The sequence below is a fragment of the Macrobrachium nipponense genome, chromosome 41 (genome assembly GCF_015104395.2).
Source record: "Macrobrachium nipponense isolate FS-2020 chromosome 41, ASM1510439v2, whole genome shotgun sequence".
Taxonomy (NCBI): domain Eukaryota; kingdom Metazoa; phylum Arthropoda; class Malacostraca; order Decapoda; family Palaemonidae; genus Macrobrachium; species Macrobrachium nipponense.
The window spans coordinates 40436689-40452683 of record NC_061102.1 but is presented as its reverse complement, the minus strand read 5'-3'; the positions used below and the strand labels follow the sequence as shown (position 1 = coordinate 40452683).

Here is a 15995-nt window from a genome sequence, read left to right as displayed (position 1 = left end):
CATACAAGCACAACTACTCTACAATCTCAATATCAATAGCAAAACAACAACTCCAAAAAACACACACTAACTGACCATCAAGAAATTCCAGACCGCTGCCCAAAACTGTCCAGTCCAGACACTGATCCGAGACTGACTACCTACTGACTGACTCAGCAGCCGCACCAGTTGATAACACAGAACTCACCAGCAAGCAATTCAATTGTTAACCATCCATCCACCAATTACGACTTTTTCGGAAAACCACAAACACATACCACACGATCTTAACAGCGATACTAACCACGAAAACTCTCTCTCTCTCTCTCTCTCTCTCTCTCTCTCTCTCTCTCTCTCTCTCTCTCTCTCTCTCACGCAACCCTCGAAGATGTTATCAAATGGAACAAACAGAATGTTCCTCCATACCCTTGAACTCAACACCTGAAGTCAAAGCAAAAAGACAGGTAGGAAGAAATGCTTCATACACTTCGTCTCCCAACACCTGGCCAGCCACTGATAATGGTCCTAAAGCACTACATTTTCGAAGATCACTTCCGCATCCTTTATGTATTGGGTTGCGGTGACCCATCTACACTCCCAATATGTAGCCTGTAGAATAAAGGAAACTGACACATTGTGTCTAAAGGATAATGAAGTAGCTACTGGACTGATTTTATGAGGTTTGGCTCTCACTAACTTTAAGTCCTCCTTTCCAACTTGAGCATGGGCTTTTCTAATTAGGTCCTTTAGAAAAAATGCGAGCTCATTTCGTAACACAGCTCAAGACGGGTTCTTCACCGAGCACCACGAGTTATTCGAGGAACCTCAAATCTCCTCTGTTCTACTCACATAATATTGTAGAGCCCTAACTGGGCACAGAGTCCTTTCCTCTTCTTTTGGGCCTAAAATCTCCATAAGGCTTCTTAATATATAGGAATGAGGCCAGGGTTTGTTAGGGTCCTCATTCTTGGCCAAGAACCCTAATGTCAGGGAACACACTAGTATGTCTCCTTGTACAAAGCCAACTTGTTTGTCCATGTCATGCAATCCACTTACCCTCTTGAATGTGGCTAAAGCTACCAGGATGAGAGTTTTCCTGGTAAGGCCTCTTAGTGATGTGGACCGAAGAGGTTCAAACTTGGGAGAGGCTATTCACCTACGTAAACAAAATACTATATATCACTACCGCTAGTTTTCAAAATTTAAGCTGCCATCAAATGGAAACTCTTAGCTATGTAATTATTGGGTAAGTTACTTATATAGAAACATATATTATAACCTGTCCAAAGAAAAATCATAAAAAAAGGTTTTTGAGAAGCAATGTGGATGCCACATGACATAAATAATCTGTGGGCTAATACTTCATAATTTACCAGAGCTAATTTGGGTTAAAATCAATAATTGGGTTGAGCCTGACTTCCCCTCTCTAATGAGCATTGAAGTAATCTCTGTACAATACACTGTGGTTAGCCTTCTTTACCAAAAATAACCAAGATATAGTTTCTAAAGCAGGAATAAGTAGGAATAAAACTCCAAATACAGGCAATCTCCAGTTATTGGTGATCCAGATGTATGGGGCTTGTTTAGCGCTGTAAATCAGTGATTTTCTGCGCCATAATGCACCAATTTCCAGTTGTCTGTGCCGATACATACCTAACAGAAGCCCCATTAACCGGTTATCAGTGCCGTAAGCCCCATAAATCGCCAATTTTCAGTTATTGGCGATTTTCGCTTATCATCAAGCCATCTGAACGGAAACCCCCGATAACCAGAGGCTGCATGCACTATTTAGTAAAATTAGGGATGTGCCCAAGTATTGGTGGTACTGGCTAGTTTTTATGGTATCGGTGGTTATCAGCTAGTTTTTGAGGTATCAGTATTGGTGAATTTCTGGGCAATACCAGCCGATACTTTTGTCATTAGTATAGGAATTTAAAATCCTTCTAGGCTGGCACAATATTAATTTTCTGTACCACTTTTCATTTCTGGGATAATTTTTATATTGAATATCTTTAATAAAATAATAATTTTAACTTAGTTCAGATGGTCCAAGTCCAGTTTGAGTTGGAACCTGTAAAGGGATTTGTGCTTTTTATTTTACTTGAATGTAATGTTGACCTATACTGAGAAACAAACTGGTCCTTTCGTTATCTTATTTTTATTTATGTTCTGGTATATCTCATTTTTCTTGGGATTACTAAATAGAACCAATTTGTGTATTGTAATGAGGCAAAGGCTCAACCCCTCCATTATCAGGACCTTTCATAATCTAAATGAATGAGTCTCTTAACTGTTTCTAGTCAATATATAAATCAAAACACAGAATAAAAGTATATATTAGTGATTTAATATTAGCCAAACTGTATCCAGGTGATAAAGGGATTAAATACTAACTTGATGTTCTTTTTCAATGAAATTTATGCCTTTGAAATTGTTTGTATAACCCTACTATATGACCCAACTTTTGAACCTTTAATATACGTACAATAACCAGAGAACAAGAATGATTACAGTAACAATATATATTCTCCTAAATAACAGTAATATGGAGGTAACAGATATCGGTACCGGCTTTAAAAGTTGGTATCGGTATCGGCCAAAATTTTGGTATCGGTACATCCCTAAGTAAAATAACTTAGAACTGACAGAAATAGATAAGAGTAAAGGCTTCCTATTTTCTATGAATGTTACATCTGCATTACCAAGGCTTATTACAATTATAGCACTGCAATGGAACAGAAAAAATAAATAAAAATGAGACAAGTAAAACAAAGCATGTGAATAAGTTCTAAGGTAAGGTGAATTCTGGATGGATATAAATAGTATTGTATTCAGGATTGTAATACAGTATAGTTAGTCATAGGATACAAAACAATCAAGTTAAATTCATTTAAATCAACTTACCGATATTCATGCTGTTCATTTTCATCTGTTACTTCATTAGCTGAAGACTGGGGCCAGAGCATCTGAAGCGCCACCGGATTCTCCAGTGGGCCAAGTCGCCGCTCTTTGCACTCCTGACCACTGGCATTGCCAATGACTTCTCCCAATTCATACTGCTGTGGATTAGGAAGGCCCAGCCTATCCACAATACACATTGTTATTTCCTGCGCTGTCGTCTGTTTGCTAACTTCAATCGACAGTGCTTCATAATGAGGCGACAATGCCCCAACAAACACTTGCACAATGTAGCGGCTGTAATCCATCTTGTTTCAAAATGACCAGATTAAGCCGTTTTTTAATATTAGTTTTCTTACTAGGGAGTTCATCTCCCTTAGCTGTGAGCCACAATATACCATAAGTTTTTTCTTTTTTGTCTTCTCTGAATTCTAATCAACTTTACCGACAGTAGCAACTTCCATTTTTAATATAACAAACATATACAGCTATACCGTTGTAATTTACTTTTATCTAGGTTCAAATAGCATTCCATTTCCTTGTACTGAAGAGTAATCGAGGTCAAAAGCCCGAGACTTTACATTACTGGCAGTGACCAAGCAACCGCAAAATTCATCACTACATGGGAGTGTCACTGAACAGCACCTCACTAAATCAATCATTTTGGCATCATACTCTCTGGAATATAAAATAACAATAATGAAACATCTGCCACTTCAAATGCCTTGCAAAACTACATATTGGTTGCATAAAAATTAAGGATCAATGCTTGAACAATACATATTATATTTCTTCATCCATGACTGTTTACAACCACTAACAAGTTCCATCCATTAATCTTCTTTACTGTGTGTGTTTTCACTTTCCCAAATACAGTTTATACAGTATCTGTGATTTACTATTTCCACACATATCATTTTGAAATACAGCAATTTATACTTGCTCCTTAATAAGTATATCATGCTTAATATGTATAGTATAATGCTTAATTTTCAATATTGCCTATATATGTAGCCATCACTTGTTACTTATGAAAACTACCAGAGTATAGCTACACACACACACACAGGTTACACTATGCAACAGAAATTTAGAAAATTTTATGTAGTACAGTACATTACACAATTCTTCCCATAAATAATTTTGATTGAACACAATGGTGCTACCATTAACAGAACATGAAGAACAGGATTCTAGTTGGTTACCCCTCAAAAGAAATTTAAAAACATAAAAAGTAGCTAAAATTTAATTCTAATCAAGCAATATAAGGAACATTTTACAAGATTGTTTCATAGATTCAACTCAGCTTTTACACCATTCACTATTTGTTCCTAAAACTTGGGTCAATTAATAAGAGGTTTTCTTTCTGCCTGACTCTTACTGTAACTTTGCCAGACCTAGTCCTTTACCAAAAAACTGTACGTGTTAAGATTTACAACCCATCAAAACAATGACCTATACACCACTTAAAATCTTTAGCTTGGATTAATATGAATAAAGAATTTTACTTGCTTTCTGTCTATAATCTGATTTTATCCATAAATTCAAATTCCTACTAAAGAAACAATATAGTACCTATATTTGCATTAAACCACCTTCTGGCAGCAGCAACTCCTTAGCATAAGTTTACAAAACTGGAATTGGGATTTATTTTAAAAGTGGTAGCTAATCACACCAAATTCTTTACTAATCATACAAGTATCATGTCCAAGCAATTAAACTGCAATCTAGGCTGATGCATTTAAATGTGGCTATGGGTGATGAAGGTGATAGTACTAGATTCATCATGCAGGTACTTTCAGTATATTTTGAACATGATAGATGAATGAAGCATGTAAGCCAAGCACTGGGTCACTTTCAGCCATTCAAAGCTTATGACAATAAAGGAGTGAATTAGAATGGTTGGACAGCAAAACTGAGAGATCCAGAAAATTAAATCAGATTAAATTCAAGTATATTACAAGTAAAACTGGGATGGCAGTTACACTTAGAAGTAAAAGTTAGAGTAAAGCAAAGTTGGACAGATAACGAAGCTATTAAATTATCTCAATCCTCATACATTAGGCAACTGCTCTCTTGGTCAAACCTGTAGGAAAATGTTGACTTGCATAGTATAATAAAGTAGTACTCTGCTAATGACGAAGAAATATCCCTACAGTAGTTTATTCACAAGATTTTCAAACTCCAATTTCTTATTTTTCACCTTCAATTTTGTACAGTTTTCTCTATATATAATAAAAAAATACTCACAGATTATAATAATAATTTAAATACAAAGAATATTTCATCACCAGACATTGGATTTGTTTATTAGCCTAAAGAGAAATGTGGCATAAGTTTGTGAACAAACTCTTTTTCTTCCTGGCAGCATAGGTATAGTATCTTACTTTTCAGCTTTGGCATTTATCAAAATATGTGTACCGTGGTAATCATCATCATTTTCACATTAGCTTTCACTTATACTATAACTGACAATGTAATATGAGTTCTCTCCATGCTCTTTGGAAAACTTTCAGGCTGTGATAATGTTATTTATACCTCCCAGTCAGGCCACTTTACCATCACTATTTTGTTTCTTGGTTAGTTTTCTTAAAAGATGAATCTGGTGTCAGACATAAAAAACTAACAATTTTCTTTATGTAAATGAACAATCACAAATGTTATTCTGTTGCTGGTCTACAATCTCAGTGTATGTGTTCAGAGCAGATATGATCATACTAGGATCATACTAGGGTGGTAACAAGATCATTTCATTCACATTGCTGGTCTGTTTGTTTGGCAATTAATCAATCACAGATGGGTGGAGCAAGGTTCAGACAACTCCATAATTACCATACAGTAATGTTAATGTTGTTTGTAGTGCTGGGCTTCGCAGACAGTTTTTCCCACTGGGCTGTTTCTTCAGCAGTAAAGGCAGTCCCTGCTTATCAGCAGGGGTTCCATTCTCAGTGGGGTGCTGATAAGCGAAAACCGCCATTAACCAGTTAATGGCGCTGATAACCGGTTAAAAGCACCAATAACCAGTTACTGGTGCATCGGTTAGGAATGTTATGGTGCCATAACTCACTGATTTTATGGTGCTGGACTAGCGCCATAAAACCGGATTGCCATTAACTGAGCTCGCCGATAACCGCGGACTGCCTATACTATACATATTACTGTTACTGTAGTACGATGAACACATCTATAGAAAATAATAAAAAAAGACAAGAGCTATGAAGCTACATATGCTCATATGAGCACAGAAAAAAAAAGTGAAAACTCACTCCATGTCTGGCCTAACCTCACAAAGGGAAAAGATGACTCCATGTCAAAAAAAACAATGACTATATTCATTCATGCCAAAGCAACATATGTCCTATGACATAAACTATTTAGTTAAAAACAAAGACAAAGTTACCTTTAGCTTCACATATTGACTAGAGAACTTCAGTTGCTCTTGTGAGTACATACTCTTAAATTCAGTTATTCTACTTGAAAAGTATGACAGCCATTTCTAAATGATTTAACATGACTTGGGGTTTTGAAATATGTACTGTATGTACTTGTTCCAGCGACATATCCTTAAAATATTCACATCTCAGCAGAAGTTTTACTAAACGTACAGAGCTATGAAAGAGAGGGTAAAATTGCACTATTAAACAATTGCTAGGGATTTAGTCTAGTCAGCGGATTTTTCGGTTTTAATTATCTTTGTCGATGTTTGATTCAGATGACTTTACAACTCTATAAGCATTTAATGCAACTGACCAAGAAATGACATTAAAATCGAACAATCTTGGAGTAGTAGTTTACTGTTGCGGAAATACCTCCCCTACTTATCTATCCCCTGACCACCACTGATCTAGAAACATGCCAATATGTGAGATTCAGAAGAACAAAAATTATGGTTCTTAACGACACAGCTGACTGCCTCCTGACATCATGCATGGGTGAAGTACAAATTCCCTCAATGGCAAATAAACCAAATACATGTACCTATGCGAGGTGATCTAATTTTGTACCTGATACCAAGTTGGACTGAAATCCCTTCGGCCCAGCAGGAACTGTAACGACCAGGAAAACCCTATAGGCACAACCCAGATGGCACACATTTTGTTAACATATTAAATACCTTTTGTAAAGTACTGAATGAGTCTGATCCAAGAGCGAATGCAAAATCTAATGCAACACTACTAAATGAAAATGCTACATATAAATATAATGTAATATTGTACAACTGCAACTATACTATGATGTAATGTTTCTCTAGGCTAGTCAGGAAGCACAAGGCCACCAGTCAGTACCTACTGATGAAAGGAATCATACGAATTTCTGCGCTTGGATAAAATCTACATTTTTCCTTGAGAAATTTTGTTCCTAAACCAGTAACATAAGAAATAATTTTCAATAATAGCAAACTTACCCATCTACAATGGATGATAAAATACGGGTGCAGAAGTGAAAAATTTATATGTACTATTTGTTCAGCAATATTTAAATAAGGGCGATTACACAAATAGTCTCTCTCTCTCTCTCTCTCTCTCTCTCTCTCTTCTCTCTCTCTCTCTCTCTCTCTCTCTCTCTCTCGTGTCGGTGACTTTCATTTAACGGAACAGGGATCTTGATTGGTTCGTTTCTTTGTCAATTCCTTTGCACGGTGATACGAATAATAAAGTATCTTTCTTTTCATTATGTTACTGCAAAGATGCAACTTGTATGTCAGTGCGTTATGGCTACTGATAAATGCTCTTATGATCCTGTGTCTTCAAAAAAAGAGTAGAAAGTAGGAACTTATCAGTTTCTTTTTTATTAAGTCCATTGGCAGGATCGAAATTCCGAAGCAACATTACCGAGTAGTACTTCTTCAACGTTATTTTGTGCACTGGCAGTCCCAATTAAGTTATTAAAAAAATCTTGCGGATATTGATGATAACTTTCATCTTCTATTGTGTCCGAGCTGAAATATTCGCGACTTTCTCCGGGGAAGTTGTACAGAAATTATGTATGAAAAATCGTAAAGTAACTAAGTCTACGGGAATAACCAGCCTCGTTTCACGGCCAGAAACAGCTCCGTTTCAGGGAATCCCTTCTCACCCCCACCCCCTACAAAGGAGGGGAGTAAGTTGGATGAAATCCCATTACAAACCATCTTAGGGGTCCCCACCATAACCCTGCCAAGTTTCATGCTCATCTGACCAGCCGTTTAGCCGTGATTGAATGACAGACAGACATTACGCCCATTATGCTAGTATGATGTACTTCTGGCAGTCTAACATTGCAAATGAACACGGTACTATCACAATGTAAACAAAGTAAGACTAAGTACTGTAATTATGAAGCAAAAATTGGCCTATATTATTACGCACTACTGAAGCTACTTACTTTGAAAGATTTTGGCAGTGTGAGAGAAAAAAAAAAAAAAAAAAAATCTCAAAACTGGACACCTATTTGAAAGTAAGTTGGTTGATATGGTTCTACTGGCCTGATTGTGGCCTATTATTTAGCCTACTATGTATTTCAACTTTAGATACAAAAATAGCCAAGAATTGTTGGGGGGGGGGGGGGGGGGATTTGGCCAGAACTGATCTGTACATAAGTCTGAAAAGGTGGTAAAACTATTTCATCTTAATAAATATAACCTAATGCATATAATAAAACTATATCATTGAATACATTTTTTAATTTTCACAATTTCTCCTGATTGTCCTCTGGAATTACCCAATATAATAACAGTAAACATATAGGCTATATATAAATTATATATATATATATCATATATATATATATATATATATATATATATATATATATATATATATATATATATATATTATATATATATATATATATATGCATTAAGCTAGAAATGTGCTTTAATATCTAATTCGCTCTACCTCGGTTTCATATATGTTAACAGAAGGGGAACGTTTTAGTTGATAAGCAATTCCTCGGCTCATGGGCACGAACCACAGAACCAAGAATTCAGGATATACAGTGAAGCACTTTAAATCACAAGGCTATCATAAGAGGTATAAGTTAACACCCCCTCTCACCTATAAAATCCCTGTCGTGCTCGGTATTTGTTGTTTTAGAGTCGGCATCAACCTACCTTGACCTAGACAACTTTGTAGTGCTTTTGTTGCACGTAGCCATATTGAGTCTTACCACATCGCCGTGATTCATATACGTATACGCATCAAGCCACAAATGTCCTTTAATATTTAATTAACTACTTCGGAATTAATATATTTTCATATATTTCATTTTCCCCTAAATTTCAGAAAATACCGATATATTCCTGTTGGTTATGAATGCTGCTTTACTGTCCAGGGTAAATTTGGTCATGTCTCTATACGTATAACTGAATATTTTGATACTTGTGTTTATATTTTGATACTTGTGTTTATATTCTGATTGAATGAACAACTCTGTACAAGGACAAAAATATGTAATGACAACTTTCTGCTATGTTCAAGAACTGAAGATTTTTTCTGAAAGGAACTTAACACTTTTCTCAGAATATGCTGTAACATACCTGTCTACAAAAGGACAACAATAGTTTTCAGAGATTTTTTTGAAAAAAATTACAACTTCTTTTTTTTTTTTACAATAATTTAATATGTATGGAACTCTGTGTCTGCTGTAATTTCACTAAGTATCACCTCCTCTATCTTACCAGACAAAAATCCCTCACATTTGTACGCCTATCCAATCAAACCCTAAACACTTCATAAATGACACTTGCAACAATGATAGTAGTAATGAGTGGCAATGTTTACGAATGTAAAATTGGAAAATTCATTCAAAAATATGAGTGGAGTAGCACCATGGTAAATATAATTAGAAAACTGATTCCAAGGGTTCATTTCTGATTATCTTTGGCACAAATATGCACCAATTTCAGGGTTCTTAATTTTTCACGACATAAAATCACTGCCTACAAAAGATACTAGGTATACATACTACATGTCTGTGAATATTCCATTAACAATTGTTATATACCTATACTATATACAGGCAGTCCCCGGGTTATGACGGGGGTTCCGTTCTTGAGACGCGTTGTAACCCAGAAATTGTTGTAAGCTGGAACATCATCAAAAATCCTAAGAAAACCTTACTTTTAATGCTTTGGGTGCATTGAAAACTATGTTAACTGCATTCTTATTGCATTTCTCATAAAAAAACCTTCAAATATTGATTATTTTGCATTTTTGGTGTCATATTTCTTCTGCCAGATGAGCATTGTAAGCGTTGTAACCCTGGAAATAATTTCTGATGAATATAATTGAAAAGTGCCTTAACCTCGGAACGTCGTAAGCCGAACCAATCATAACCCCGGGACTGCCTGTATTCTTGACATGCCATTTTTCTTTTATTTCCAATGTTATACATGATGATAAGTTTGCGAATACACAAGTATATAACTCGTATAATTTTTAATCTAAATGACATGAATGTAATTTTTTTTCATTGTTCAACTCAAAGCACAGTGCGATAAGGTTAGCAATCTCATCAATGCCTGCACGCTTACCTTGCTACTTGAAGTGGTCTCCATAACTATCTCTACAACATATAACACAATAGACCTAGACCTAATAAGCTTGACGGTCATAATATTTTCAAAATAGGAATACATATTACATAAAGTTTTCTTTGATTTTTGAAATTTTTGGCTGTGGTCAAGCTGCCTGTATGTTGCAAAATGATTCATAAGTCTAACAAAAATAATCTCAGGTTTCTCAGATGTAGTCCTGTTAACTAAAGGAATTACTTAAAGATGTTACCTGTTCTTTGAAGAACTGAAGAATAAAAGATGATGATTCTTTAAATTATACCAGGAAGACAGCTATTAACCTAAATATTTATTAGTGATAATGCAAAGGATTATGAAACTTTTTTTTTTACTGACAAATATTTTCTTGAAAGCCCTTCTCTTTGATTTTGACGTATAATTGATTCAATCATAGAAATGTGACTGCTTGGTATAGGCTAATATATACATATTTAGCAAGTAAAGAAAATTAACAAGCCAAGGCCCGGGAACAAAATCTTGGCATTAAAATAGGTGTAACAGCAAAGAACATTAGCTAATACTGTGAGTCACTATTTTTGAAGTGAAAAAATATCTCACAAGTAACATTATATATTTTTTATGACTATGTAAAATATGTATACCTATAATAATAATAAATATATATAAAATTAATATTTTCCATATGATTTCATTGTCTCTATTCATTGCAGGCCTATTTACCAGGTGCATTGTAGTTCACTTTGCCGCTAATCAAGTACTATAGTTGCATCACAAAGGCCCCGCCACTAGTTGATATCAGTGAGCGCAATTTAGCTACAATATTATTTTGATATTTATTTACCTATATTTTTTCAGTATTGATGGGTATAATTAATCAACAAACTGTTACAAATTTTATGGTTCTAATTAAAGCCAATAGGCTATATCATAATGTTATGAAAACTTTTTATGATTTTTCTTATGTTTAACGCTTGAACCTAGGCTGACGAAGTATTTTTTTGTTGTTGAATGCATCGGCGGTGAGTGATCGAAAGTTTTGAACATTTTTTGTCACGTTTCCAAAATTTTGTTATAAGCAACATACTATGGCTTTATTTTGCATCATAAATGAGTTCTCGCATTCAATTAAGAAATAAATATGTAGCATGTTTGTTAGTTTTGAACAAAATCAAATGCTGTCACGTAGCATCAATTCTGAGCATGCCTGTGCATTTACATACTTTGCTAAACTGACAGGACAGGTCTCACATAGGCTAATATATGGCTCTACGCAACAAAATGTTCATCCATAATAGGTAAAAGAATAAAGACATCAGGATTAGATGTAAAATATACAATACACAAAAGTTTTTGGTATCCTCTTACATGCTTCAGAGATGCAAATGACTTTTAACTTATTCAACTTTTCTTTAAGACAAATAGTTTATAATCTTGAAATAGAATTTAAATACTTAAGTTCATTTTCTTTGCAAATTACCACTCACAATCAGCTAAATTTTGAATACAATTGTATTTGTCAGACTAGGGCACTTCGAAAAGGTTATACAATATATATATACTGTCAATGCAGGATAAGAATTTTCTTCAAGCAGGATAATCCACTTGTTTATGGTTCATTAACACTTTTCATACATGTTATTTCTTGTAGGTTTGTACATTTCACTCTCAATATTTTCAAAGAACTCACTCTATTACACAACAACACTTAGATATTTACACTATTTGTTCACATACAGTATTACTAGATTGTCTATATGGATGACCAGTCAAAATTGGCTATGCTACTATAATCATCTCACACAACTACATTTGTTTTAGCTAGTGCTACTGTTTTAACAAATTTCGGTTAAGAAGGTCAAGGTATGATCAAACAGGTTTTAAAAGACAAAAACCTTTGACAGAAAACAATATGGAGCCCTGCAAAACTCCTTTGTGGACAAACAGCAGCTACACTATCAAAAACTATAAGTTAGGCTATGTGACTGATGCAGCATAATATTACAAAGAAAAAAGGTGTAAAAGGAATTGCTTTCCAATATAACTGCAAAACAGTCTAAGGCAAACAGACCCAAATTTTATAGTACACTACTAATGAAACTTGACTATACTACTAATTACTGTGAGCTAACCCAACACAGCCAATCTAGCCTACCATAATTTCTGGATTAGTCTCAAACAACAAGGCTGGGCTAGCCTACACCTTAACTGTACAAAAGCTGATATCTAAAAAGTGAAACCACGTAATAATGGAGCATGATTTTATCCTAAAAGCTGCCCTCAATTACTTATGTTGTTTTTGTAATGTTTTTGTTTCTAGCATGGTCTCCACAATAACTTTTGCCTACAATATCCATTCGCAACTTTATAGTTATAAAATATGGAGCCATATATATAACTATAATTTTCTAAGTTGAAGCTCAGTTTTATATGCTACACTTGGTCAATCTTCTTACTAACAACTTCAACATAAGTCAATGATATATATTTCTATTGCAGTACTTACCAATGTCACACGTAGCTATGGGGTGCCATTGTCTTAACAGCATTACCAGCCTTCCAGTTTCATTAGTTTTCTAGGTAGCTCAAATAACAGCTACTTTACCCAGGCATGAAGCTGTTCTAATGCAAAGCAAAAATTCTAAGCCATAAAATCAAAATACTATGTATATGTATACAATGCATCCAATTTTACTTGAAACAACAGTCTTGCTTTACAGATGTAAACTAGCCAATCTAGAGGCTTGACCTACAACTTAGACATTTATTTTATCATTCTTACATGTTACATACCTAGGTAATAATGTGTAAGTGCCCTTCTTCTCTCAAGTCCTACTGTGTTTAGTCTGCTAATTGGTGTTGGGGTCACAGAATTTTAGGTTCCTTGGAATCACTGAATCTGATTTCACTTCCAGAATCTTTAGTTTCTGTTCCTTTTGCCAAGGAATACTACTTCCCTATGTGAAAATACTATGGCAGTGATCCTGCTGTTGATGTATGAAAATCAAGTAATTTTTTGTGTTCTAGATACTGTTGCAAAGAAGAGGAACTGCAAGGTATATTCTAAGGCATAAAAAAAGGTTAACAAAACCCCGTAAAACTTTTTGCAAACTGACGATAATAAAAGTCTGAATCAAAAAGTGCCTTTCCAATATATTGATATATTTATAATGCAATGACCTTAATTTCCTTTGCACTTTTTTGGTAACTTATTGCCCTCCCCCCACATCTCTAAATTTAATCTGAAATTAACATGAACACAAGTAAACATTATGTATATAGGCCTAATTTTATATTTGGACAATGACGTATCACTGAATGGATGCAGGCTTACTCGGACCTTGGCTGATTCGGACCGTGGCTGATTCGTACCTTAATCTTGGCTGATTCAGACCATTTGCTAGGCTGATTTGGACCCATACTAATAATTTTATATTATAGCAATGGGTATTTCTATATAAGCATTCCGCATCGTACATCCCTGCGAATACGGAAGCCACCAGGAATTGGGGCGTCAAATGTATTTCACCGTGTTTAGTACAAGCCCCTGGGGGTTAATTACAGTCGTCCGAATAAATATTACTTAAAATTCTTGTTCAGGAAGTAAAACTGCACAAAAAAATCGGCCAATCATATGAAGGTCCGAGTAAGCCTGGATAAAGGTCCGAATCAGCCAAGGTCCGAATAAGCCTGTTCCCCACTGAATATACCACTGCCGCAGGTTGACTTCTTTTTGAAGGTGCTTTAAGCCATTTCAAGTTAGTTTGGGAAAATTCAACATGAGTTTATGGTATGAAATTAGGCTAGGCTATGCCATCTAAAACCAATGGATGCGTAATAACTTAAAAGGCAATATCAATAATATTTAAACCGCAACATAACAATTTATGGTGCTCCAGGTCCATTCAAGTTAAGAGGGTTTATGTTAGGTTAACTGTAGCTAATGCTGTGTTCATGCAATAATAGGGCTAAGCCATTCTTAGGTAATTTATTTTTCATTTTTCCCAACATACCTAAACAGCCCAGTTCCACACGGACGTCCAAATTAGGTACTAGCTAGATGTCAAGGGGGCGGGGAATAATCCGAATCAACGAAACACTTCTGACATTCAGGTTCCTACTACTACGTCAATTTGTTCAAAACGCATCAAAATTTCTTAGAATAATAATCATTTGCTGAATCATATTAAGATATGTGCAACATGTAAGCTTTAATTTTCGTTTTACCGCCTCTGACATGCAAACTGACTAGGTAGTTCATGCCAAGGCTTAACAGTCATGCTTAGGCTACGGAAGCCTCTATCTTGAAACCAACTACTAATTTCCGACGGAAATCCAAACCATAAAATCTACGAACTCTCATCAAAATGTACAGTAATATCATACTTTTGACACAAAAACATGGCGCTATGGTCTAAACATTCTAAAAGGTTAAGCCTAAACCTCTCCCCTCGACTCAAATGACATAATTAAAATAAACAAAACTACACAAGAAGACGGCGGTTAACTCCTCCGAAGACAATACGGTTCCACACACGCACTCACATCGCCACCACCTCACATTTTCCTTTTTTATATTAATGCCTCCCCAGTATTTATTAGGCACCAAATTTCACCAGTGTGATAATACATACACTTCTATTTTCCAAATCACTTTTAACTAAAAGTTTTCTTAACTGACTTAAGATATCCTTATTTTCTTAATTCTCTTCTCACCATATTTTCACTTGTTGCTTCTTAGGCTGAAGACGATTCGCATTTTCACATCCATAAGGCCATTACAGGACTGGTTACACATTCCATTTAACGCATATCATGATTAAATACTTCATTTACCATTCACTTATAGCGTAAATGTACGATAAACAGGGAAATTTGCTGTAAAACGAGGAAGCGATTGACATAGCAGTAGTCTTTAACGGTGCTCCCGAGTAAACTACCGCATGCTGCCATCTACCGGCCTCACAGCCAAATATCCGTCACTACCCTTCAAATTATAGTTATTTTTCCCATGCATTCATTTTTGTTTACTTTTCCCAACAGTCTTCTTTCTAACAATTCCACATAAGAAATGTTGATCATTCTCTTTTCTGATTTTTCCTTTCAAATTAAAGTGGCAGACCGCCAATATTAATTTTTATCAGCTGTGTTTATGAAATAAAAGCAGTAAGTTTAGTAATGTGATATCTAATCTCTCAGATGCACGCATTCCCTATTCATATCCCACTATCAACATAATAATCTATACAACAACGTTAATAAGATTATGACAAAACGATTAAATTTGACATAAGACGATGATTCAATGTGTCATAGCCAAATACGAGGTGTAGTTTGTCGTGACCCATCACGATTCAGAATGAAAATACCCTAAACGAGATGCAAGAAAATACCCTAAACGAGATGCAAGTTTTGTTCTTCGCGTGTAGATGCCGATTATGTGTGTAAGTGGGGAGGGACACACCACTAGGAGTTGGGTGTGGCGGACTACGCTATCACAAAAGTGCGGTCTCTGGGCATTACTTTAAGGTGAGCGTAATACGGCTTCCTGTCACGAGGGATTTCCTTTTGGTGCATCAGCATGTCATAAATCTTCGTCTGTGCA

General features: G+C 35.3%; 1 protein-coding gene across 5 annotated transcripts in view; it reads right to left on the bottom strand.

The window, feature by feature from the left end:
* Positions 1–15370, bottom strand: part of LOC135212719 (unconventional myosin-IXAa-like) — a 371838-nt gene extending 356468 nt beyond the window's left edge. For 2 of the 5 annotated variants that reach the window (XM_064246413.1, XM_064246417.1), the window contains exons 1-2: positions 15227–15370; positions 2884–3555 (exon numbers count right to left, since the gene is read on the bottom strand). In XM_064246413.1, the coding sequence (XP_064102483.1) occupies positions 2884–3185 (302 nt within the window). In that variant the 5' untranslated portion in view covers positions 3186–3555; positions 15227–15370. Of the gene's footprint in view, positions 1–2883; positions 3556–12896; positions 13000–13183; positions 13204–15106 lie in introns of those variants that run through there. The other 3 variants (XM_064246414.1, XM_064246416.1, XM_064246415.1) reach the window with 3 other exon arrangements.
* Positions 15371–15995: the final 625 nt, after the last annotated feature.